The following is a 27101-nucleotide window of genomic DNA, read 5'->3' on the forward strand; positions in this document are numbered from 1 at the left end:
TCAGCATGGTCAAGGACATGATCTTTGTAATGGGAACTAATACGCACCTGTTCCAAGCTGGATTGGAGGCACATGCTAAAGTGAATGTAAATCTCCCTATGAACATTGCAGCTACTGTGAATATTAAGGATAAGAATTTCAAATTGGAAATCCCACCATGCAGCCAGGAAACTGATGTCATTACTCTAAGGTAAGCTGCATCTGTTTTACGATTGGGATTTCTGAACTTTCTCATATCAGGTTATATCAGTCATATTATGATGCTTTTGGTGATATTATATTATCTTCCTATGTAGTAATGCAGAAAGGAATCTTTTGAAAAAAAAATGCATTTCCTTTTTAGGAATCACCCCACGCAAATAATTTGGCTGACTGGCACTGTCTGGCATTACTTATTATAGAATAAATGCCTTGAATCAAAACTTATACTTAAATAAATGCCACTTCTCTCCAGTGGTCTTCACTTGCTTTTCTCTTTTAAACCACCTTTAGGCCCAAGCTGTTTATAACATTCATTTCATCATTTTTCTCTCAAATAACTACACAATATAAGGTTAGGTTTAAGCAGAATAAATCCCATTGATTATAATTGGAACACATTGCTAATCACACATACACACACACACATTCAGTGTTTTAAAATTGTCCAGCATTTGGCATTTCTTGTGTTTTAATCTGGTTTTCCTGTGGTGGGCATTTGATCGTCTACTTGATTTACTACCATTGCATGCAACTGCAAAACACTCTGGAAAACTATTGTAGCCCGATGCCAAAGAAGCAAAAACAGATAGAAATACAAAGAGAGGCAGGGAATAAAAAAAGAGTGTGTCCAAGGAATCAAAGCAGCAGACCAAAGCTTAGGAAAATGTTCACATTCAAAAAACACAGAAAGCCAGGCTGAAAATTCATCACAAAGGAAAAAGTGCCACCACCAACAGAAATCTACAATGCCCAGAAATGTTAACAAGTTTCTGTTCTAGGAATATGGCAGCAACAAAAGAATTCAGTGTTTGACCCCCCTGAAGTTAGCATTCATGGCTGCTGGCTCCTGGAAGCTCTGCAGGCCTCTTCAGTTTAGCAGTCATGGAGGCTGATCATTATTCGCCCTTAAAAGTCCCCTCTCCCTGTTATGATCACAAACTGTCTTCTTAGGCATTCTGTATTACACCCTCCTCCAAGCATGAATCTTTCACTCCATCAAGAGTGATCATAACCAGGTTCCCCACCATGACTTTGGGGGTTCCAGTGAACATGCTCAGGAAGCACTCCAGATGCCTAAACAGAGAGGTGAGTTCTTCCACAGTTGACAGATCATCAGTTATCTGTGCAAGAGCTTCAAAGGAGCCATGGCCCAAAGTTATTTGTTCAGTCTCTTGCATGGACCACATGTCCGTTCCTGAGATCAGCTAGAAAGGGATATTTATGCCAAACACGCTCAGTAGGTCCCAGTGTAGGACAGGTTAAAGGGAATATTAAGGAAATAAATAATAATAATGAATATTAATAATAATGCTGAGCATTTACCTGGAGCTTCAAATTGTTATACAAACTTTAACTAACATACAACACTCCTGCAAAACAAGTAAAAGTTATTTTCCCTGTCTGTCAGAAAAGGAAACTGAGACACAGAAATGTGAGCCAGGTTAGAAAGTGAGCCAGCATTAGGACTGTGGGATTAGAATTCCTATTCAAACCACTTCCCCTTGCTCACCTCTAAGTATCACAGCACAGTAATTTATATGTCACCTGAAATAATCTTAGATAGAAATAATTAGATAATGCCTAATCAAACATTTAAATTAATGGTATAGACTCTAGCAAAGATGAGGAAAGTTTTACCACCATCAGTTTTTCTTGTGCTTATAAAAGCATTTCAAAACTATGCTACAAAACAAGTGAGTAATGGCATATGCACTCAGAATGAAACAATGTGCACATAAGGGGAATGATTAGAGAACAGAACATTGAACCATGTAATCAAGGTACTTCTGAAACAAGTAAAATCTTAAAGGTAAGAGGATAAATATTGAGCCAATATATGGAGAATTAGCAGGAAACCTTAATTTAATATGTATTTGTTTTGCACGATATTTTGAATAATTCAGTGCTTCCTGTCAAGTTATAAGAAATCTATTGGATTCAATATTTTGGAAATGTTCTGACACTGTTTACCTAGTTAGCTTTGTAGCCTCTGTTAAAGAAACCACTGGGAATGGTTCTAAAGGGGAAGCTGAGAAGTTGGAAGCGTTTGCTCTTTAGAGCCATTTTTGAGCGGCCTTCATAATTAAACTATATTTTACAATATGGCACTTTGACTCAGCCTTTATGGACTTCACAGTAGTGAGCTAACTAGGAATCATAGAAACACAGGGCTGAAAGAGACCTTAAAAGGTCACTTAGTCCAACCAACCTGCACTGAGACCTTACTGTGACATTACAGATAGTGACAAGATAATTGGCTGCATGGGGAAGCTAGCATTACTATCTCCTGGCACCCATGCTTTGAGAGCAACCAGACTTCCGTGTGGATGTAACTGTGAGGAAAATCTGGTTCAATATTATCAAGGCTGGTACACTGTATCTGTGAGAATTGTGAGATGCATGAGACTCCAGCAGCAAATAAAAACCCAGATGAGAAATCACTGACTTCTGAAGAATTGGTTTAAAGTGTTGATGATAAAGACACTGAAGCCCCAAGACAAGATGGTAAATTTAGGACTCAAATTTTCAACACATATCACAACTACCCATTAATAATACTACATGAAAAATAAAAAGCATTGCTTCAATCCAATCCAATCAAAATTAAACTGAATTTGAGAAATAATACAAATCCTAGGTATTTTTTAAACCTTTTTCACACACTTATTGGGCTTTGCATATTTATTGGTATTATATTCAGCTTGCCAGCAGATGGCCACTTAAAAACATATTTTTTCCTGTAACATTTACAGGAAGAAATGTAAATAAGCTTTGGGGGAAATCAGAGCCTTGTGCTTAAAGTATATATATGGAGAGATGCCAGAGAATGCACTACACACTTTGAAAATGTATCTCATATTCATAATGACAAGCTATTGAAATATATACATTCACTTGAATAATGCTGTGTCCCAGTTTTTAAAAAATTGTATGTTGGCCTGGCAGACATTGCTTCACAGGAGCCTCTTATAAATAAGATTAATGACAGAATTGCAGAATTTTATGTGACATGGGATAATTTCACTCTCCTAGAAAGGAGCACACAAGTATGCCAATGTGTGGTGCAGGACATTGCTCGGGAGATGTGGTGTGCGCGTGTGGGAGGGAAGTGCCATACCTGTTCAAGACTTTATTTTTGTAACATTCTTGTGCCAGATTCTGAATTCATTTTTCCTGGTATTAATGAGGAGTAATTCTGTGGATTTCAACTGAGGTACTTCGGCTTTTCACTGGTGCATATTAGATCAGAATTTGGCCATAGGTTTGTTACTTGCATGTCATTTATGTAGTTCTTATAGGTAGTGTCATAACCTTGTTTTAAAATTAATAAAGACTTTTTTTTAATAATGAAACATATTCATATATAGCTCTTTTTTTCCCCCTATGCTAAGTACTTAGGCCAACACTCGCTGCTGACATAAACGGGCCCACTTCAACAGAATTGCGCCCCCGCCCTCCCCCCCCCCACACACACACATTGAATTTGGCTGCTATTATATCACAGATAAATGAACAGCTTCTTCTTTTATCCAAGAATACATTAATACATATATTGGAAAATCTCCCTTTTATTTTCTCCCTTGTGTGGGGATCACAGAGAACAGATTCTTTCATACCCTAGCTGTAGGCCCTCTTTGTAACTGGTTTTTTTCTTGTTAAAGAGCCAGAGCTGGCTCTTGCAGCCTGTTTTTACTGTGCTGTGTGATTCTGCAGACATTGACACGTGTCACTTCTGATGCAGCTGCATTGTCAGCTCTCTGAGCACAACAGGGAGGAATTGATCCACCGCTTTCATTAGGTGGCAGGAGTAGACTATTGGCATAAAAAAATAATACTTAAAAAAAAAAAAAGGAATAGGAGAGCGTTGTGCCTGGAGACCCAGCCTGCTGTTCAGTGGTCATTTAAATTATTGAATGGGACTGAAATAAAAGCCACTTGCTTTTTCTTTTGTCCCCCTTATCCAGATGAGCCATCTGAATTGCATGTTGATTTGTATTTTCTTTTATCCACTCCGCTTGTTAGGAAGAATATTTCACTTCAGATTCCACTCTTCAAGGTTCTACTCACTCTCGGCATGGAGCATTGCTGTCATGTCCTTATCTAAAACTGAAGAGCAGGAAAAGCAAACAAAGCCCCCCTGGGTGACACATGTTTTATTGAGGTGTTCCACATGAAGTGCAATTGTGTGCTTTACAGTGCACGCAGCATGGCAAGAGTCTTCAAGAGGAAGAGAGCACCATCAAATGAATACAAATTCACCTTTCAAATAGGGGAGATTGAGAGCTCTCAGACTTTCACACAGTGTGGACCTCATTATAATAGAGATCATCTCATAGGCCATCTCTCCATTCGCAGTCAGGCAGGCCACCTCCTCTCATTCACAATCCCATAACAACCCTGTGGTAGCTACAGCTATTGCTGACATGAAAAAGAAACGTTAGGAGCATGCATAAGGTATTTTTAGTTGTATTTTAATGCTATTAAACAGCTAGAAATAAAGATCAAGCACCAGAGGTAAGATCCTCATCTCTGTGTGAGCCCCCTTACACCAAGTAAAAGGGCTGGAGAGGTGTAAAGAGACTTTAAAAGCCCCACATCTGGGTGGGGGAGGATTCTCCCGGTCATGGAGCAGCCCAGGATTGGGAAGGCACAAAGGTGGCTTAAAGCCACCTCAGCCCCCCTCTCATTCTGAGCCTCTGAAAGGTGCAATACAGAATCTTATCCCACGTTACTAGTACCAGATCCAAGTGCCCGTGGACCACCAGCAGTCCATAGACCACATCTTAGGATCCTCTGTACCGAATATTACTATGTAAATAAAGTTCTGATGATCTGGGGAAAGCAGTGATTCTAGCAATAATGCAGTTGCAGCAAGTTGCGGATGTCTTATTCAGGTGATTCTCGGCGCCTCTCTTCAACGGCATTTTTAATATATGTCACACAAGAATTTACATTTCATGGCATACTTTCCCTGGTGTTTATTATTTTTAATGATAAAAAAGAGAGAATGAAGTAACCATTTAGAAACAAGCATCCCAAGTGTGTCTTTTCTAGGCTATGTAAAATTTTGAAAATTAAAAAGAAGACCATAATTTCCAAACATGGGAGCCAAAAGCTAAGCAATTAAATCCATAGCTAGGCACCAGACTAAGTGGCCCCATTTTCCAATGTGCTTACATGCACAGATCCCACTGCTTTCAATGATTGGTGCAGGCAGGTGTGCAGCACCTCTGAAAATCAAGCCACATATTTAAGAGCCTAAGTATGAACAGAGGGGCCTAAACTTTTGCACCCAACTTTGAAAATGTTGGTCTACATTTCTCTGCAGCCTTTATAGAGCTTGACAATCTCACTAGCAGGATGACTGCTGTAAATATCTGTGAAGTAATTTGCAAGGTAGGATGTTTGTTGCTAAGTACATGCCACAAGATATAATTCAGATTTTTTCCTCAGAAGTGCTTATTGATACAACATTCCCCTTCATGTTTATTCTTCAGGTCTAAGACATATGCTGTTACACGAAATCTTGAAGACTTAGCTGCCACTAAGATGACGCCGGTTCTTCTACCTGAGGCAGTGCCTGACATAATGAAGCTGTCCTTCGATTCAGGTTCTACATCAGGCGAGAGTGATAAAATAAGGGTAACACATATTGGATTTTGAACACTCCTTTTGTTTTTTTGATCAGTGTAAGATTATCTCCTTTATCCAGAAGTGAATTTTGTATTAATGGTTTCTGACTGGTGTTATTTTTTTCAAAATGAGTCAAGTACAACCTTGAGGCAAAAATAACCCAATAGTAAAGAAATCTGGAATTTAATCACAGTGTCAGGCTAAAATAATTGTTTTTAGAAACTATAACATTGTGTTGAATAATTAATTTTAGCATTTCCTATGGGAAAGGCCCACAACCCTTTAAATGCATTATAACTCTCATGTAGCCTTCCTGTAAATTAACAGGGGGGTTACAAAATGTTCCACAAGGCGATGGCTGGATTATTCAACAGGTAGAAATGAAATATGATGTTGAGAAATGGGGCATTTCTGATTCAGGATGAATGTCTGTTTTTGTGACAAGTCAAATGACTGAATATAATTCCATTTTGGGGACACAGTTTTCAGTAAGGGCTTCCTATTCCAGAGTCTTCATGATGCTCTAGTAACGTATAGGAGACACAATGGCCCTATGGAGAATTTCTCCAGTGTAAGAGCAACACGGGATGGTGTACACAGCACTGTACTGAACCCCTCACAGCCTCTGCCAGAGGGGTATGTTGGCAATTGGTTCCTGGGTGGGATGGGGTTCCAAAGGAGAGTGGCCATAGTGCTTTGCTGTGAAAAAGCCTATAGGCAATCATAGGGAGGCTGCTATAAGCTTCTGGGGGGATTCTGCACCAAAAAATAAAAAATTCTGCACCAGATATTTTAAAATTCTGCATATTTTATTTGTCAAAATAACACAATATAATCACACCAGTTTCAATTATTTTTGGTCATTTATTTCAAAATACCTTTAGCAAGTATGTCTATAACAGACAAAAAAAAAAGATTCAGAAAATGTTTTTTGACAAAGAGATTACTTACTAGACATACAGACAATCCCCAGCTTACGCAATCATTCCGTTCTGGAAAGCCTTGTGTAACTCGAATTTTGCATAAGTCAGAAACGTACACCCATACGTTATGCAAACATTTCCGTGACTTGAAAATCCTATTTCTGGCTTATGGAGCTTTTTCTGTAAGTGCAAATTTGCGTAAGTCGGCTCTTTCATAACCTGGGGAGCGTCTGTATTATTACTCTGAGTATTAATTCATTTAAACTACAATACAGAACCATATTTCCTGCACCCCTCAGAAGCAGTGCAAAGGCTGGAAGGAGTCAGGGGTAACGGAGGATCTGAGTGAGAGGGAAATAATTGCTGAGAAGGAGCCTGGGTGTGAACTTAGAGGGTTGTTGGGTATGGGTGGGAAAAGTATGGAACAGGGGTTTTTTGGGGGGGGAGGGGAGAGGGACTGTTAGGGATCTTCCCCCATACACATCCTGGTTGACCCCTAACCTCTCCCATTCATTCAGGCACATGTGTCCCCCTACCTCCACTCAGACACCCACTCTCCCCATCTCCACGTGGCTCTTCACCCCAATCCCGTCCCCATGTGTCTCTGTGCCCCCACTCAGACACCCTATGTCCCTATGTAGCTCTGCACCCCCTCCCCCATCACCATGTGGCTCTGCACCTCCCTTTCCTCTGTGGCCATGTGCCTCCATTCCCATTCAGCCCCCGCCCCAGTCTATCCTTCCCCACTAGCCCTTATGATCCCCTGTCTAACCCCACCAGTGCCCACGCTGTCTGTCTCCTCATAGCCCCTGTCTCCTGACTTGGCCCTCTGTGAAGAAGGCTCTGCAGGCTCTTTCTCTTCCCTAGCTGGCTGGGAGCTGCTGCTGTGTTCTATCGCCACAGCGCACTCTGGTGGGAAAAAGGCAGAACTGCAGAAGTTATTTTCTTCTGGGAGTTACTGTTGTGTTCTATCGCCACAGCGCTCTCTGGTGGACAAACGGCAGAACTGCAGAAGCTTTTTTATGCACAAAAAATTAAAAATATGCATGACTCATTAGTTATGCATGCACGCAGTGGCGCAGAATTCCCCCAGGAGTATATTAGATAAAGCAGCCCCTGTGGCACTAAAACAAGTTGAATCCTCCTAGTCTGTGCCTCTCTGCTGAGTCTGTGGAGAGCTGCAGCACAGAATCTGGCCCTGACTGTTGAACTGCCGCTAAATGAACAGTAACTAAATGATGACCCTAACTTGAACAATTTGCAGCATAGTCGGAATTTACCTACAAAAGAAAGAGTTACCATTAAAAGCTCTATTTTTAGAGTATGCCTCTGACAACTGAGGAATCTTGTCAGGCAGTCCACAAAAATGTGAAGTATTTACTCATTTCTGAAAAAGTAAAATTGATTGTAACCCTTTTACTACATTTAAAGAGGCACTATGTACCTGGCTGGTGGAAACTCATGGTTCTCTCTCTTTAGGTGTTAGTTTCATTGCTTAGGGAAACCATAAATCTCATTGCACAGATTTAGTTCCAACCTCTTAACTGTAATTCAGTGGGTCCTTTGGAACCATTGATTGCCATATATGGAATGCTTAGGGGAAGCATCCACTTTGGCCATTTAGGAGATCTTTGTGGCTTTCTTAGCTGATGAAACTTGTAGTCCTTACTAGGCCCTTATGAAGGCAAAAGCTCCATTGACTTGAGTAAGGGCTCCACAATTTGGCTCAATGTTTATGGTGGGACAGAATTCCATACTATACATTTCTTTTTGTCTAGCATTTCTACAGTCATTATAGGGTTACCGAGATACTGGGATTCAGTGAACACAGCTTGACTCACTGAGCAAACAAAGCAAAATAAAATAATTAGCACAATTAGGTGGAACTCCGTTTTCCGGTCTTAAACCCTTCTATTCTAACTAGATACCCTAAACATGAGATGACATGGCCTACTTGACCATGATATGACATGGCCAATTTGACCAGCTGACAACAGCGTCATTCCATATGAGACCACCAGAATCTCAAGCAAATCAATTAATCACCTTATAAAACATACAGGAATCTATTCTTAAAACAGGAGATTTAACAATTTGATTATATTTTTTATTATCAGCATCAGAGAATCTAACATTGACATGTGTTTATTACACAATAGGGTAGACTGTCTTCAGAAATCATTTCAACAGGAAGCATCTATTCAGCTGGACAATCATCCCAAAAGAAAGTATCATCTGTTCGTTCCATGTGCTTCAATGCAAGTACATTTGGAGTTGAATTTTGTGCAGAAATAAAAAGTGTGAATGCTGCATTTATCAGAAAGGCTCCTCTCTATTATCTGGTTGGGGAGAATGCTTTTAAACTTACCTGCAAACCAGGTAAATACTATTGTCTTGAGAGAAACTAATAAATATTTGTCTTTCTATCTGAGGCACTTTCGTGACCCCTATTACCTTAGTATCTCAGCACCTTACAATATTTAATATATTTATCATCACAACACCCCAGAGAGACTAAATGACTAGCCCATGGTCATACATGAAATCTGAAGCAGAGGAAGATATTGAACAAAGATTTCCCAAGTCCCAGGCTAGTGGCATGAACTCTGGACAATCCTTTAAATGTCCAGCGGCAAGCTCAATATCTAATTAATTAATATATAAACACAGAAATTCATGTTAATTTGTCAAGACCCATATGGCAACAAATGTGTAATTCTCTTATCACAGCTGTTGCCAAGTAAGGCACCGCCAATAAACTCTGGTCAAAAAAGCAATTTATTCCAGTGATCTGGATGTGCTGACTGGATTATCTGCAATTTTTTATTTACTTGAAATGAATCTAGTGTCATGCTCAACACTGAAAAATGTATGTAAGTTCAATTTGCATGACACACTATCAAAGTCACTAAATACCAAAAATAGCCATTTTCACCAAATGCAAATATAACTGCAAAAAATGTTGCTTTATCTCCCACATACAATATAAAAGCCGAAATTGGCACATTCTGGGCTATTGTAATCCTCTCCTTCTATTAATAACAATAACCAGTAACAGTGATAATAATTGCCATGTCATGTCAGTCCATACAGAGTCATCAATTGAGAAAATACAAGTAACAATTCAAGCAGGTGCTCAGGCTGCTGCAAAAATGGTGCGTTTGGTAACATTTGAAGACCCAGAAACTGAACTAGCTTCCGGCAAAGAGGCAATTCAAAAAATGAAGAAAATCCTTGACGATCCCACAGTCCAGACCCAGGTACTTATATAATATATACACTTCTAGACTTGCAGGGGACAATATACACATACTTGGTAAACTCTTAATAGCAAATAAAGTGACAATAACAAGGCAAACTTAGTACTTTAGATAGTGTAGGAAATAACATCATACCGTATTAACTTCAGTCATGCGTAATTCTATCCACCATACCTTCTACACATTCTCATCTAAATGTGTTGGTTTAGAGCACCATCCCGTGTGGACATCACTAAAATATATTATAAACAGAGATGAAGTCTCTATCTGGGGACTCGACCTTGCTTTGTGGAGGACAGCAGAAAGACTTCTTTCTCTCAGCAGAGCATTTTACTTAAAAACTTCCGCCAGCGAACAGAATAATAATTGTCTTTCTCTGCTCATGTCTTCGACTAGGGAAAATCACTCCGAATCCGAAAAGACAGAAAATCGTCATCCAGCTCCAGCAGCTCCAGCAGCTCCAGCTCCAGCAGCTCCAGCTCCAGCAGCTCCAGCAGCAACAGTAGCTCCAGCTCATCCAGCAGCCAGTCCAGCAGTGATGCTCAGCCTAAGGCCACAAAGATAAATCTGAAGAAGAAGGATGCAGCTTCCTTTGACTCTTCATCGGGCCCATCAAGCAAGAAACAGCAGAAGTGGCATCAAGGATATGAGCAGGAAGGGCCCCGCAGCAAAGGGCGTTCTAAAACCAAAGGGAAGAAGTTATCTCCATTTGGGAAAAGCAGCAGCAGCAGCAGCAGCAGCAGCAGCAGCAGCAGCAAAGCTATTGGAGGAAGACACACAGCGAAGACACACGCTAAGAAACCACCCACTGAAGGCGCTACCAGTGCTGACAAAGAGAGAGGCTTTCCTGAGAAGAAACATTCCAAGGCTGCACGCACACAGCAGAGCAGCCCTAGCAGCAGCAGCAGCAGCGAAGCCACCTTCGGCAGACCCAGCAGCAGCAGCAGCAGCAGCAGCGAAAGTGCTGATAAAACTCGCTATGATGCCAAGAAGCGTTCCAAGGAGTCGTATCCAAAAGAGGAGAAGAAACATGCGAAGTCTAAATACGCCAGTCGCAGCAGCTATGACTCATCTGCAGACTGGGTAACCATTTTTAATGTATCACAGGTGACTGTGGCGTGGCGGTTGTTGTATCATTGCCGGCAATAATTTGTTTTGGAATTTTGCAGGAAAAGCACGTTCCAGAAATGTACCGACTCGTCTTCAAGTCCCATTCGGTAGGTCCAATATTTAAGTGTTCTCTTTAATGATCATTACACTGAGAAGTGAAGCAGATATTAGAGCAAACCCATATGGCTCCGTGCCAGGAATCATAGAATCATCGAATATCAGGGTTGGAAGGGACCTCAGGAGGTCATCTAGTCCAACCCCCCGCTCAAAGCAGGACCGATCCCCAACTAAATCATCCCAGCCAGGGCTTTGTCAAGCCTGACCTTGAAAACCTCTAAAGAAGGAGATGCCACCACCTCCCTAGGTAACGCATTCCGGTGCTTCACCACCCTCCTAATGAAAAAGTTTTTCCTAATATCCAACCTAAACCTCCCCCACTGCAACTTGAGACCATCACTCCTTGTCCTTATCCTTGTCATCTGCTACCACTGAGAACAGTCTAGAGCCATCCTCTTTGGAACCCCCTTTCAGGTAGTTGAAAGCAGCTATCAAATCCCGCCTCATTCTTCTCTTCCGCAGACTAAACAATCCCAGTTCCCTCAGCCTCTCCTCATAAGTCATGTGCTCCAGCCCCCTAATCATTTTTGTTGAATAGTATTATCTTGAGAGGAAGATTGACAATAGATGCTGATTTTGCACTGACGCAGCGAGTGAGAAAAATTCAGAGAGAAGAGGGAAAATATTCACATAGTGTTCATTGATCTTTGCCCAAGTTCCCAGGAAAGTCACCTGGAGGTGTATGAGGGAGAAAATGATGCAGAACTTTGTGAGCAGCTTGTTCAAGCCATATATGTAGGTGCGATGTCAACAGCCAGAACTTCATAGTGGTGAAAGAGAAGAACTATCGGTAAAGGTGGGAGTGCATCAGGAATCAGCATTGAGCCCTTTCTTATTTATCCTCATCCTGGATACCCTTACAAGGAACATACAAAAGAAGGAGGCACTTTGGTGCATGTTGTTTCTACACAGTGAGGAGAAAGATAGTCTAGAAGAGGATCTTTATAAATAGAGAGATGTGTAGGAGAGACATGCACTCAAAATAAGGAAAGGAAAAACAATATATGGTATGTCATTTTACTAATGTGACCACTGAAGAATTATCCCTACAACTAGGGATAACAAAATAATACGATATTTTAGCACGGACTAGCTATGTGCAGAATTCTTAGACAATCAGCAGCCGTAATAAGAGCTTGCCACCTGCCTAGACATTACCAGAAGGCAGATTCTGTGTGCATCACAGCCGAGGTGAGTTCTAAGGAGGCCCTGAAACAAGGGGGATAATGTGACAGCTTTATGGACTCTTCCTGTAAACTTCTTGTTATTAGGGTTGGTCACAAAATAGGAAAATTGTTCTGTGAAATTTGTAATGAAAAAATCCTGCTCTTATTTGTACAAATAAAATGCTTTTAACCGGCTCTAGTTTTATAATGATCCGTTACATGGCTTCGGTGCCTCCGTGTGACGTAGTAGCTGATTAGTGCCGCAAGAGCTTCCAGTTAGGAGATGGAGTTTTCAGGATAAGAGCTGGATTTGACCAGATACGTGTCCCACCGTCTTTTACCTATTTCTCTTTTCCAGACTCCAGGTCAGGTGTCGTCAAGCAGCTCATCATCATCATCATCATCAGCTTCATCTTCATCTCCATCTTCCCCTCCGTCAGGCAGCAGGAGCAGCAGCAGCAGCAGCAGCTCCAGAGACAGCAGCAGCAGAAACAGCAGCAGCAGCAGCAGCAGCAGCAGCAGCAGCAATTATAGCTTTGCACACGAGGTGAAATTTTCTCTTTGCCTAGGATCTAGACCACGTAAGAGGAGTTGTTGACCTTGCCTCTGCCTCCAGCCATTAACCCCAATGAGTGATTAACTCCCCAGAAAATGCCCGACAGGGAGATCTTTTTTGAAACCAGAAATGATTTCTTTCCTATGAAAAATTGTGACCAACGATGTTAAAAGTTCCTTTCTTGATTAAATGTTTCAATAATTATTTTTATTTGGAGTCTTCAGGAGTCAAAAACGTTCAAATAAAAGTTTCATTTTTGGGTGGCTAGAAATGGAAAGATTTTCAATTTTTTAATGGAAACTCCAAAATTGAAATTTGTGGGGAAAATTGCCATGTCATTGATAGGGTATTTTCCGTCAAAAAGTGTTTTGACAGAAAATTTTCAACCAGCTCTACTGAAAAACACAACTTAGGCATGTGTCCTATATAATTTATATATTCAGTGAGAACTATGAAAAAACCCACCTGTACATTTAAATGTTAAATCCTAGTCTTGCAATGCTTGCTGTCCGAAGTAGAGCCACGGAAGTCATCAGTGTACGTCCAGTGTAACAGAGACAAAATCTGGCCATGTGCTCGTAAAACGGATCCATTACTTTTAGGGAGATACAAATATTTCCTTAAGCACTGGTTAGCTCACTAACATTCACTATCCGTAGTGTGGTATTCTGAATCCATTCCAAGTAAATGTATCTTAATAATAGCATACCAGCCTGGCCCAACTACATAGTGAAATATCCAAAGGATTCATAATATTGTGTGAATACTGCAATTAATAAGGAACTCACAACTCTCATTATGTCTCAGAGGAGTTGCTTCTGAATGAATATATTGCTGTGGTAATAATATCCAATAAGTGTTCTAGAAATCTATTAAATATTAAAAATAATACACAAAATCTTAATAAGTCCATTGATATGTCTTAAGTGAGCCGTGGATCTTGTGTCAAGACAACTGCATCTTTTAAAATTCTTTATTCTACTGAGATAAAAAAGGAGAATAACCCACCAAAATTACCCTGAATTAACCATAAGAATCGGGAACTATGTTCATTCTCAACCAGCCCAGGCTCTGTACTGCTGTACTGCTATCGGTGCAGTACAAAATGAATCCAACGTTCACCATTGACTATACATGTGCAGTTAAGCATTGCCACTTTTGTTTTGTTTTTCAGCCCAATTTCCTGGGAGACGTACTTCCACCTGGACTCACCATTGTGGCTCGGGCAGTTAGGAGTGACAACAAAAATCAAGGTTACCAAGCCACAGCATATATTAACTCTGCTGCTGCCAAAGTCGATATGCAACTGGTTGTGGTTCAGCTTGCTGAAACTAACTGGAAAGCATGTGCTGATTCTGTAGTATTGCCTCTCAAAGCACAGGTAAAGATAGAACTGGCTCAACCAAGTCAGAGCTTTAAAAGGCCTGAGGGTATCAAATAACCAGATGGGTATGCTGATTAGAGATGGTCAAACAAGGAAAACAAATTTTCCTGGCATTTTTCACAAATATTTTTCATTAAAATTTTGAATTTTTGAAAAAAAGTCAACCTCCCTTTATAAGCCTTCTGAAAAACAGGAAAATAAATTTGTGAAAATTTTCAAAATTTGTTTGCAAAATATTTGTAGCTAAATTTTGAAAATCTGAAAATGTTTGATCAGCTCAAGTACCAATTTACACCAGCTGAGGATCTGGCTCATTCCTTTCTTTATACGTGCATTTCAGATGACTGCCACTTCAAGTATTGTATGATGCATAGCTGTCATGTTGGTCCAAGGATATTAGAGAGACAAGGTGTTCCATCTTGCCTTTGGCTATGCTGCTCAGAGTACCTTTCTCAGAGTTGAAGAAAAGCTCTGTGTGGCTCAGAAGCTTGTCTTTTACACCAGAAATTGGTCCAATACAAAATTTTACCTCATCCACCTTGCCACTTCAAGGACATTTTGTTTCCTTCTTTCCATATAAGATTGGTGCTGAAGTGATGTTGGGTGGTGAGTTGATGCCTGAAAGCATTGGAATTAGGGCACTGTGTTTGCAATTTCTATTTTCAAGCCTCTCTGTACAGCAATGCCCACATGCCCCAGTCATGGAAGCCTTCATTTGCAGAGCTATGTACATGTATAGTGATCTCCAGACTTCTGCATTTTGTGGCTGCAGTTTCAAAGTTTCATCAGAATTGTCAGTAGTGAAAATTGTTTATCTTTGCAGAACCAGACTTTTTTGTAAAAGTGAAATTTCTAGAAGAATACACCATGTCTTTTTTAACTATACAGATTGATTATGAATTTGCAAAATGTAATGAATCTCAGCAAAATGTCACACTGCAGAATTATAGGTCATGTTTCAGTGCAAGATTCCGAACGTTCAAAATGGGAACATTCAGCCTTGCCTACCACACTTACCGTTCACCCCCATATTCCTCCAGATGTAGCCAAAACTCCTCCACAAGTATATTTTAGTGAATGAGTTAGGAGCATTGAAGACTTCACTGAAGTTGCATAAAAAGATCATGTATTTTGATATGATGACAGATGTTTTTGTGATATGATTTCATTTCCAAAATTCTAATGACTTTTTCTGTTCCTCATAAAGGCCAGGTTCAGGTGGGGCAAGGAATGCCGGGACTACAAAATTGAAGCAAGAGCTTCCACAGGCCAAATTTCAAGGAATCCAGCCATACAGGTGAAGATGGCTTGGACAAAACTTCCATCCTGGATAAGGAGGACAGCTATAACGTATGCAGTTATTTGTTGTGTTGTTCTTGTTACTTTGGTTGGTGTTATGAAAGTTCTGAGTATGTCACATCTTGTTTATCTCTAGAGCTATGGAATTTGTTCCTGGAATAGCACTCGTGATGGGCTTCTCAGAAGTGTATCAGAAAAATCCTTCTCGGGAGGTTGTATTAAGAGCAGTTGCAACTTCACCACGGACAATTAATACAGTCATAAAGGCTCCTGGGGTATGTGGGACTTTTGTTTGTTTGTTTGTTTTTCCAAATATACTTTCTACTTGTAATACATCTAAGCTAATTCTGAGAAAGGAAAAATGCAGACCCTTCCCTCCTACACAAGCTACCGTAGAGCCTGATTACACAGGGCTTGATCCTGTAGTGTGCCATAAAGCACAAGATAAAAAAAGTGATCAGCATGACCGGAAGTCCTTGGGAACCTGATGCTTTCATAATGAAAGAGACACCAACTGCACAGAACCAACTCACTCCGGCCTGCAGAGTAATGCCCAAAGGGGAAGACTTTAGCCAAATCCTTCATTTCTATGCAGAGGGTGGCACTTAAGTTGATATCTCCTCAGATATGCCCATCCTGCCCACACACTTTGCTTGTTTTTATCCTGGGCTCTCAGGAGTATGGGGTATGTGACTTACAAAGGATACATTGAGGAAGACTATGGCTAATGCTTAACCTTACTTGCACCTATATGCTGCCTGGTGCTGGAGTCCCACAGCCCAGGGCTTCTTGCAGTCCATTACTCACGGATTTGCAGGATCAAACCTTGGAATTCCCAAATGAAGCACTCCTCTGAACAAACAAGAAGGGCTATGTTTTCACAGCAGCCTGCACAGATGTAGTCTGCAGACTCCAACTGATTAATTGGTCTTTGTCCACTAAATCCCTGTGCATCTTTATGAAAAATGTCCCCTAGTGAGTCTGGCTTAAATTAATAACAGCTTGGCTTTCCATAAAGGAAGTAAGTGTGTCCTTAACCTACCCTTGTACTTCAATTTTCCAGGGGTTTTTCATATGTGATAAGGAGGGAGTGGTGTATAACCTGTTTATCTATGTATATTTAATTTGTCTTTCACTATGGTATGTGAGCTCAACCAAAATCACATCAAACCAGCTTTCATTCTCTAAGACTGGCAGCTAGCGCATGCTCTTTAGTCTGCTGTACCTAGTTGCAGTGGGACAGCATAAGGCACAGGGAACTTATTACTCAGTCACCCTGTGGTGTCATGGTTTCTTTGGTTTGGTTTTTCGTTTTAAGGAAGACACTTAACAATACCATAAACATCACCTGTGCATCTTAATTCCCTATGTCTTTAAATGATTGTTCAAAGATAATCTCTCAAGAAAATGTACAAATGATAATAAAATAATAGATAATGAGCTTATAAAAATGTATATGTTAGGTTTGGGTGCCTACAGTGTCCTGGGAAGACTGTAATAACTCCAGTTATACAAATACATATTTAGGGAATTTTTAACAAGGGGGGGTCTTTTTTTCTGTATGATTGACCAAATTGTATGACTAAACATATCCTAAAGCATTTTCATTACTTCTTTTTCAGCTAACCCTTTACTATGAGGGTTTCCCACTTCCATTTGCTTTGCCTGTGAGCCCAGCACCAGCTTCTCAGGCTCAAGAAGTGACTGCTTGGAATTTCCTTCCAGAAATATCTTCACTGATAGCTAAAGAAGATCAATGTAAATGTTACTTCAGTTCTGGTCTAGTATCTGATAAATGAGCAATGATTATTTGTAGTAGTTAACACTTGGCCCCTCCAGTGACTCTGTCTCCCGTCAGCTTTGGGCTTTGTCTTTCCCAGCAGTGTTCTTCTGGGGAAACTTGGCAACCCTTACCTTTACACTTACCCCAACCATAGGTGATGCCTTCTCAGCAGTTGTTGGAAGAGGGACGTAGGGAGTTCAGGTCTGTATACATGCTTAGGAATGCATGGGTTTCACACATCCCGAGTGGCTACAAGCACTGTAAGCCCTGTTCTTTGTCCCTTCCAAGAGTCTGTCATACCCACCACAAGAGGGATGACATAGTGGATATAGGGCAGGGACATGAGTTTTCCAATCCTATTTATTTTCCTTAGAAGGGGGATTTCATGATTTTTAGTAGGACTGGGTCTGTCTAATTCTAATGATACTTATTACAAACAGTGGCAAAATTTGGAGAGATGCTACTAGTTTTTGTCATGGGTTCAGCTTTTAGCTTCTCAGGAATGTGATAGTAACAGTGTCTTTAAAATTAGACTATCACTAGATGGTTTGTTTTCAGCTGCTTATCAAAATAAGTGATGGATACACAGTAGTATAATTCCACATAGATTGATCATTTTATGTTGCTGCCATGCCTTTCTTAAGTATGTATACTTAGGCTGAGATTTTGAACGCTGCCAAGGAGTTTTGGCTGTCCAATTCCCATTGATTTTAATGGGAACTGGCCATTCAGACCTCTTGGGCAGCTTTCAAAATCTCCCTGACAATCTCCACAGCACAGTTGCATCTGCCATTTATTTTTATTGTTATTTTTCAGCCACATGTGAAGTGAAGGAAGAGAACTTCAAAACATTTGACAAAGTGAAGTACAGATGTTCATTCAGTAAAGACTGCAACCTTGTGGTAGCTCAAGACTGCACTGCTCACCCCAAATTCATCATCGTGACGAGAAAAGTCGATCCCCGCTCTTCCTCCAGGGAGGTGTACATCAATATTAGTTCATCGTAAGTGTAATAATTCTTGAGTCGCTGTATAGAATTTTAGGCAGTTCGTTTAAATTTTATTGCATTGGGGAAAATGCTGGGTACTTTTTAAATCATAATACCAGCAATCCTCTTCTGCCTTCCAGCCTCTCTCTTCAATTTCTCAGGTAATGCTTATCAACAGCCCCCACACAGCTACCTCCTTGCGCTTCTCATTTCGAGGAAAGTGTTGAACCAGAGCCCTAAGCCCAACCGATGTTGAACTTTGGGGGCATATTCAAAATCTGGATGCTGAAGTTGGGGCTGTGTCTGTGTTGGTCATTTACATCAATGTTCCCACAGTTAAACATGTTTGTTTTCTTCTTTCAAGAAGCATCAGACTCTATCTTTCTGCGTCTTCCTCTATCCTCGTGTCATACAATGATGGACCAGTGTTAACACGCAGCAAGGTGTATCAAAATAAAAGAGGTACAGTGTGTTACCCACCTTTCCAGGAATTATTTAGAAATTACATATTTACAGGAACATAGAATCATAGAATTGTAGGATTGGAAGGGTCCTCGAGAGGTCATCTAGTCTAGCCCCCTGCACTCATGGCAGGACTAAGTATTATCTAGACCAAAATATTTTACAAGCTTACTGAGGACTTCTAGATGTAAAAAATAATTCAATACTAAGAAAAGCTGTGGGCCTGATACTCCTGTGACTTATTTTGGTTTTACATACATGACTTCAACTGACATACCGTTAATTTTACTAATAAGTGAATCCGGCCCATTATTATATTGATTTGTATTGTGTGCTTGCCACTGTAAAGCATAAGGATTAATCTTCTCACTGAAATGTGAAGCATTTTGCATTCAAAGCTGCTTGAATATGTTGGTACTTGTTTATATGTAGGTGCAATGCCATGATGATGAACATCATAGAGGAAGCTAGATATTTAGGACCAGATCTTCAGCTGGTGTAAATCAGGCTAGCTCTGTTGACTAGACAGAAAAGTCAATGGTAGCTATATAGATTTAGAGAAGAAGCATTTTGCAAATAAAAAGAAAAAACTCTTATTTCTGACCTTACTTCTCCACAAAAAATGTATTCAGATGGAAATAGTAAATTAATAATTATTTACATTATCCCTGAGATTAGATCATTTCATTTCAAAATTAGAGGAACATCATAAACGGTCGTATCTTTTTACAGAAAACATTAAAATTTATAGAAATGAAACAACAGTTGTAGTAGAAGCTCCAGACCAAGGGCTGGCGAATGTGACTTTTGATGGCTCGACACTTAAGGTACTTTTGAATCTGTTATATTACTAGCTTTCTTCTCTTTTACACCTTGGCACTGTAATGGGCCAACACATCGGCATCGACAGCAAAATGTGTTATGTTTATAGGTTACTGTCGTTTCATGGATGAGAGGAAGGACCTGTGGTATTTGTGGAAATAATGATGGACAAAAGCAAAATGAACTACTCATGCCCAATCATAGGCTGGCACACAGCTGCTCAGCTTTTGTCCATTCATGGGTATTGGTAGAAGAAACCTGCGCCGAAGGTCAGTAGATTTGAACACAATTTCTACTTAGAGAAAATGTCATTTTTATTTTATTTTCCCCCTAAAAACACAAAAAATAAAAAAGAAACATTTACCTGTTAATAAAAAGGACCATTGTTATCATTCATTTTCTGTTTATATAACTAATCGTTATTTAGAACTCTCCCAATGAATCTGAAGCGTTGAATACTTTGTATTCAAGTGAAAGACATCTGTTTCTCACATTCAGTTTACTATTAGAGGCTTGATTCTGCCACATTTACTCATATTAAGTAGTTCCTTACTCTATGACTGGCAAAATCAGACCCAGTCTTGCTCCCACTGAAGTCAGTGGATGTTTCACCACTGATTTGCTTCAGAGCAGGAGTGTGCACTAAATCAGCTTGCTCTCTGTAAACTTAATTTAATCAAACAAACTATATATGTTATAAACAGCACAAAGAGAATTTTAGTACATTGGGCCAGATCTTCAGCTGGGTAAACTGTCATAGCACCATTGACTTCAATTCCATTTTACCCCATCGGAGGATCTTGATAGAAAGGGTGGGTGAGGGGGGGATGCACAATGGGAAATACTCTTTCTGTATAAGTGTGTCTCCTTGCATGTATTTATAATACTACTACTCTCCCTCCAACAGTGCAGTATTTTTCATTTACTTTGGTCCTGTAAAGAGTCTCAATAGAGTCAAATGGGCTTTTTCCATTTATTTCAGTGGCAGCTGGATCATACCCATAAGCATGTCAGGAAACAAGATGGCATCCTGTGAATGTTAATTATCCTTTTAGTGCTGATAATTGCAACATTATAAAAATCATCCAATACAACAATTGGTCTTGACATCATTAAACGCTGCCATAACATATCTACTCACAAACAACTCCCATTTTTCCTAATGCAATTCAGCAGTCCCTATTCTTACACCTATTCTTACACTGCAATTCAGCAGTCCCTATTCTTACACCTTACAGCAGTACCTATTCTTAATAGCTTTCAGGCTCAAGAGGTGCTATTTCTAAAAGAGTGGACTACAGGATTTCATTTGGGCCATACTGTGCCATCAGTTTTTAAACACAACTCCCTTTTCAAAAATCAGTTTTCCCCACTAACTGTGGTCCTGCTCTTGCCACCTTTACTGCTGTGAAAATGGGTCACTGGGGAGTTGTACTTAAAACCTGAGGAGAAAATATGGACTTTTCTTATTGTAAGGAAAGATTAGAGCCTCTGTATTCCTTAGGGTTTAACTACTTTTTCTTTTTCCTCTTAGGGTGTAAACTGCAACGCCGCTATGTGAAACTGAAGGGACATCCTGTTATTGATGGAAAGGAATCTACATGTTACTCTGTTGACAGGATACTGCAGTGTATGAGAGGCTGTACTCCAACTGAGAAAACCTCAGTTAAAGTTGGCTTCTCCTGTTTCCCAAAAGGTAGGATTTTTCTTTTGTTTTGTTTTGTTTTACTTTCTTTGTCACATACCAGAGGAGCTCTGTCAGATCAGTTAGTCAAGATATAGCACAGCATCACACAGACCCCCAACTAGCCCACCTGGCTTTCAGAGCTGTTATTTCCTAACCCCATTAATATTTTACATAAGCAATTACAATCATGGGTAGCTAGAAGCCAATTGGATTATTTGGCGGATGGTATTGTCTGAAAAAAATCTTAGCCATGGTAAAAGGGTCAGCAGTGACCAATAAAAATGTGTCATGCCTCCCAGATGTTTCACTGAGTTGTGATAAGCAACAAAAAGTCCTTTTAGTCACATTGCAATCTGCTATTTCATGTAGACCAAGATGAGTGAAAAACTGAAAGTCAGTCACGTAATGTGACATGACTACAGTGTGATTAGGCTGCCATGCTCTGCCCATGTGCAATGCATCAGCAAAAAACATATTGCTAAAGTGTTCTCCAGATTATTTTAGAAAACAGCTTGTTTTTGAAGGTATTTAACTCTCAGACACATCAAATTTTTAAAAAGCATGGACCTGATTCTGTTTTCACTTATATCAACTTGACACTAACGCAACTCCGTTGTCTATAAAGTAGATACTCTGCATTCACACAAGTTTGAGAGGAGAATCAGGCCTCATGTCTACAGAGTTACTTCTATTCTGGTGCATTACTTCCAAATCCTTAAATGTACAGGAATTGATCACACAACTCACATGTACCATAGAAGTAAACACAATTTACAACAGTACAGCTCTGTTCCTCATGATAAACTTCTGGGCCAGCCCCTCAGCTGGTGTAAACTGACATAGCTCCATAGAACTCAGTTTACACCAGAAGAAGAACATAGTGTTCTCTGACTGATTTTAAACAATGTTCCTGAAGATCATCATGCTTTGCTCATATTATTAGAATACCCAATGTGCCGAAACAGTTCACGAAAACATTGGGTATATCTCTTCAGTCGGCATCCCAGCTCACACAACCAATAAGAAAAGTAACACAGTGAGCTAATAGCATACGGACAGCACCATGTGATGTGACTAGATGAATCCTTTTAAGAAAAGAAAAGACTCCCTCAGTGCCAAGCTATCTCTAAAATCTTGTCATATCCGTGTTTCACAGATTTTCTTTTGTGTCCATGTTCCATATCTGTGAAGTGTCATCACCCTAGGCCACTCACTGCTTCCGAATACTAGACTGTAATAAACTTGTCTCATTCTCACACAAAATGAAAAGAAGAAAATCAGCCAAATCAGTCATCGTAGTCACTGATGCTTGCACAGCGGCTGCAGGTTTCTCTGGTTCATTTATTGAACCTCAGACAAAAGAGCCCACTACCACCTCTGCTTCTTGCTCTTTTAATAAGGGTTTTTTTAATATTATTAATTATTATTATTTTCCTGAGGAGGAGGAAGAAGGTAGAGGATGCCATTGGTGTTCTTCAGTAACATGATTGCTTTTCCTCAGGCTGGGAATCAACAGCATTACAGTGGAACTCTTTAAGAGATGTCCTTTTTTTGTTGTTTTTGTTTGATGAACCAGATGAATAGCAGGAGAAGCAGGTTCATAAAATGAACTCCTACATATGAGGGCAAAATTCTTCTCTCAGATCCACACAGGGAGAACTCAGCCCTGATACTCTGCTCCTCACGAAGTGGGAGCCCACATCACTGACAGCAATGGGAGGCCCACACATGTAGGGTGAGCATAATATCAGGGAAGTTACTGCTGTGCAGAACTGAGGGGAAAATTTCCCCCTATTGCCCTAGACATCTATGGCCAAATACTGCAGTTTATACTTCAGGCAAGTTTGCCGGATAGGCCAGATCCTACAACCTCTGACTCACTTGCATTGTAGTTACTCAGGTACGCAGTTCCATTGATGCCACTGAGACTGTTTGCAGAAGTAAGGACTACTTATGGGGCTAAGGGTCGCACGATTGGGCCCTTAGTATGCAAAAATTTAGAAGACCAAGGCATGAGAAAAAGCTAAGCAAAAGCAAATCAAAACCAGACGCTTTAGGGTTTCTCATTTTCTAGCTTTAAAATATTAAATCTTTAATAACAAACAGCTCAAGCATCATGCTGGGATAATATGTTTTATAGTTTATTATACAAAACCTGTGTGTCAAGTTGGTCAGAGAAGTGTAATTCCACCAAATAGTGCATTAACATTTCATTCATTGAGTATGAATGACTGATACAGCCAAAACCCATACAAACAGTTCTGGGTTTTCTCTTGGTATAATATAGCATGTTGTAAATATATTGCCTATATGTCTGAGAAAACAAACTAGAGATAAAATTATGAAAGGTTGGCACATTCTACTTAGGCAAACAATCTAAATGTGGGTTCTAATATTCTTCCATATGCAATGTTAAACCTCCAACCAGCTCAGAATATTTATTGGGAGGATGAATATTATTCCATTTCGATTATTTCAGCAGTAGGGGTTTATGATATATTAAAGCTGCTGTTGATAAAGCAACCTGGTAAGGTTAATACTGAAACTGACATTGCTCTGCCAGTTTTGAGAATATATGGAAAACTTTAATTAGAAGTTTATGAACCTCTGAAAATTCTCCAAAGGGCTTATCTTTCAGAATGAACTTAAACAGAGAGATGAAATATCCACCCACCCACTCCAGCCTCACAGGCAGTGATAATATGAAAAGAGATGGCTAATGTGCTTTTCTACAGAGTGCTCTTATTTAAAGGGCGGTCACATCCAGCACTTTTACAAGCTCCTGCTTTCTATATTTGTGCATCATGAAACGCAATTCATTTTGTTTTAGGGAAGTATTATAGTAATTACACCACGGATGAAAATCCTGCTCCGAGTCAATAGGTCAGTCAGATGTTAATGGTGAAGGCAGGATTGGACCCATATTCTTTGTCTGGTGAAAGAGTTGGCAGCCATCAAAATAATATTGCCTTGAAATGTTTTCAAGTGTTAATTTGCTTGATGTTAGTTAATGTGGCTTTGCTCTTCTGACAGATTCTGCTGTGAGCCTGTCTGACTGGCATAGGAGCAGTGACAGGAAATATGCAGCCGAGGACATTGTGGCATCTGTGGATGCTGACACTGACTGTTCCTGCACTGACGATTGTAGTTCATCTTAATGCTTTAGCAATATGCTATAGATGTACTCTCCCAAATGATTGAATAGTTGGACAGCTGCAAAGGGAATGCAATAGCTGCAGTAAAATATTAAAAAAAATATGCTTTAAAAATAGGTAAGCTTAATGCATTACGTACAAAGTCAAAGCATTATGTACAATACACGCTGCTTAATAAATATGTTGCTCATTAAATAAGTATCCAGATCTCTTCCCCCCCCCCCGCCCCAGCTTCTTATCAACAAAGCAATCAAGCCAAGTATAATATTCTGGTTCCTTTTATCTGGAATATAATTACACTGGTCCTCTCTTAAAAGTATTTTCACTGGGTGATGAGAGGCAAACATGATTATGGCTATCTCTAACATGCTATTGTATAAAGGATTTTATAATTTAGCATACTAAAGATACAGTACACAATTGTTTTCATTTATGTTTTCTAGTATAAAGGAAAATCCAGTGCTTCGGAACTGTTCTGGAAAAAAAAATTTCACTCCCAACAAAAGCATTAGCCTTAGTATACAGTACAAAAGAATGATTTGAACTGCTAGGCTCCCACAGTAGCTTTCCAGAGAGCCAGTGTGTGTGACACAGTCCCCATTTTGATCTGAATTTAAAAGGATGTGATGTTAGTTCAAAGGCTACCAGAATAAAAAGGAACTTTTTTGGTTGATCGTTTTCTATTGTACATCCATGAAATTCATGCCTAGAAAAACTTTAGAAAACAATTAGTAAAACACTGAGTAAAATTACCAAAAGAATGACAGAAAAATATGATACAAATAACAACAATACCCATACATTACATATCTAAAATAAAGTCCAACAGTAAGGGTCAGCTTCTGTCTGGCGTGTGGTAGTAGTAACGAAAAAATTTGTTCAGACAACTATTTAATATTGATCCTCAGTTTTCCCATCAACTCCATTCAGTGTAGGAACAATAACACCAGTTCTCCTGCTACATTTTTATTTGTAATACAGTGTTCACAAGATGCTCCTTATTCTTCCTTGACGAACCTCTTCTTCAGGCCAAATCCCTGTTACTTGCTAGTTCCTCGGTAGAGTTGCACTGCAAAAGGGTAGATGAAGCATCTTACACGCCTCCTCCCATTAAAATGACAAAGTGCAAGCTGAGCTACTGTCAGCTCCTCTATTGGGCCTGGGCAGTGATGCGCTGCCAAAATCTTTACAACTGGTTCCCTATAAAAAGTTCTGATTTAAGGGATGTGCCCCAGTATGTATTTTTTGTACCAACGGGGTTACCATATGTCCGTATTTTCCTGGGAGGAATTTTTAAAATTTAAAACTGTCTCCCGGATGGCGATTTAAGAACCAAAAAGCCTGACCTGTCCAGGAAAATACAGGTGTATGTTAACCCTGCCTAAAGTTCTTTTTTAAAAAGATGGGCCTGAAATAGAAATGAGCTCCATTTCACATGTGTAGGTCCCTGCCACCGCCTGGGGGTGAGCTAGGGTGACCAGATGTCCCGATTTTATAGGGACAGTCCAGATTTTGGTGTCTTTTTCTTATATAGGCTCCTATTACCTGTCCTGATTTTTCACACTTGCTGTCTGGTCACCCTAGGGTGTGCACATGAGTGGTTCCCAGCTGCTCCCTGCCCCCCTCATTGAAGCAGGTGTGCAGGGTTACTGCCCTGGGAACTGCAGGGCACCAGTGGACGTGGGGCCAGCTGCAGACAGGGGCGTGGGGCAGGGCTAGCTGGAGGCAGAGGGTGCAGGGCTGGCTGCAGGCAGGGCAGGGGGTGCGGAGCTGGCTGGAGACAGGAGGGTGCGGGGCTGGCTGGAGGCAAGGGGTTGTGGGGCTGGCTAGAGACAGGGCAGGGGCTGACTGAAGGTAGGGGCTGACTGCAGGCAGGGCAGGGGGTGCAGGGCTGGCTGGAGACGGGCTGGCTGCGGGCAGGGCAGGGGATGTGGCAGGGGCTGGCTGCGGGCAGAGGGTGCGGGGGTGGCTGGAGATGGGGGCTGGCTGCAGGCAGGAGGTGAGGGGGTGGCTGGAGGCAGGGGCTGGCTGCGGGCAGGGCAGGGGTTGACTTGAGACAGGGGCTGGCTGCAGGCGGGGGTGCAGGGGTGGCTGAGGCAGGGCAGGGGGTGCGGCAGGGGCTGGCTGCAGGCAGGGGGTGTGGGGGGTGGCTGGAGACGGGCTGGCTGCAGGCAGGGCAGGGGGTGAGGCAGGGGCTGGCTGCGGGCAGAGGGTGCGGGGGTGGCTGGAGATGGGGGCTGCCTGCAGGCAGGAGGTGAGGGGGTGGCTGGAGGCAGGGCAGGGGGTGGCTGGAGGCAGGGGCTGGCTGCAGGCAGAGGGTGCAGGGGTGGCTGGAGGCAGGGCAGGGAGTGCGGGGGCGGCTGGAGGCAGGGCAGGGGGTGGCTGGAGTTGGGGGCTGGCTGCGGGTAAGGGGTGCGGGGGTGGCTGGAGGGGGGGAAGGGGGTGCGGCGGGGCTGGCTGCAGGCAGAGGGTGCGGGGTGGCTGGAGGCAGGGCAGGGGGTGGCTGGAGATGGGGGCTGGCTGCAGGCAGGAGGGGAGGTGATGGCTGGAGGCA

General features: G+C 41.1%; 1 protein-coding gene across 1 annotated transcript in view; it reads left to right on the top strand.

The window, feature by feature from the left end:
- LOC141992915 (vitellogenin-1-like) overlaps window positions 1–24550 on the top strand; it is a 43662-nt gene extending 19112 nt beyond the window's left edge. The window contains exons 19-35 of the mRNA XM_074962255.1: window positions 5–190; window positions 5700–5844; window positions 8918–9137; window positions 9843–10018; window positions 10415–11101; window positions 11188–11235; window positions 12770–12958; window positions 14142–14348; window positions 15559–15701; window positions 15787–15925; window positions 17273–17408; window positions 18250–18436; window positions 18786–18883; window positions 19616–19710; window positions 19815–19974; window positions 21240–21401; window positions 24426–24550. Of these exons, the coding sequence (XP_074818356.1) occupies window positions 5–190; window positions 5700–5844; window positions 8918–9137; window positions 9843–10018; window positions 10415–11101; window positions 11188–11235; window positions 12770–12958; window positions 14142–14348; window positions 15559–15701; window positions 15787–15925; window positions 17273–17408; window positions 18250–18436; window positions 18786–18883; window positions 19616–19710; window positions 19815–19974; window positions 21240–21401; window positions 24426–24550 (3103 nt within the window). The remainder of the gene's footprint in view (window positions 1–4; window positions 191–5699; window positions 5845–8917; window positions 9138–9842; window positions 10019–10414; window positions 11102–11187; window positions 11236–12769; window positions 12959–14141; window positions 14349–15558; window positions 15702–15786; window positions 15926–17272; window positions 17409–18249; window positions 18437–18785; window positions 18884–19615; window positions 19711–19814; window positions 19975–21239; window positions 21402–24425) is intronic.
- Window positions 24551–27101: the final 2551 nt, after the last annotated feature.

The sequence above is a fragment of the Natator depressus genome, chromosome 8, assembly GCF_965152275.1.
Source record: "Natator depressus isolate rNatDep1 chromosome 8, rNatDep2.hap1, whole genome shotgun sequence".
In the NCBI taxonomy this organism is placed as follows: domain Eukaryota; kingdom Metazoa; phylum Chordata; order Testudines; family Cheloniidae; genus Natator; species Natator depressus.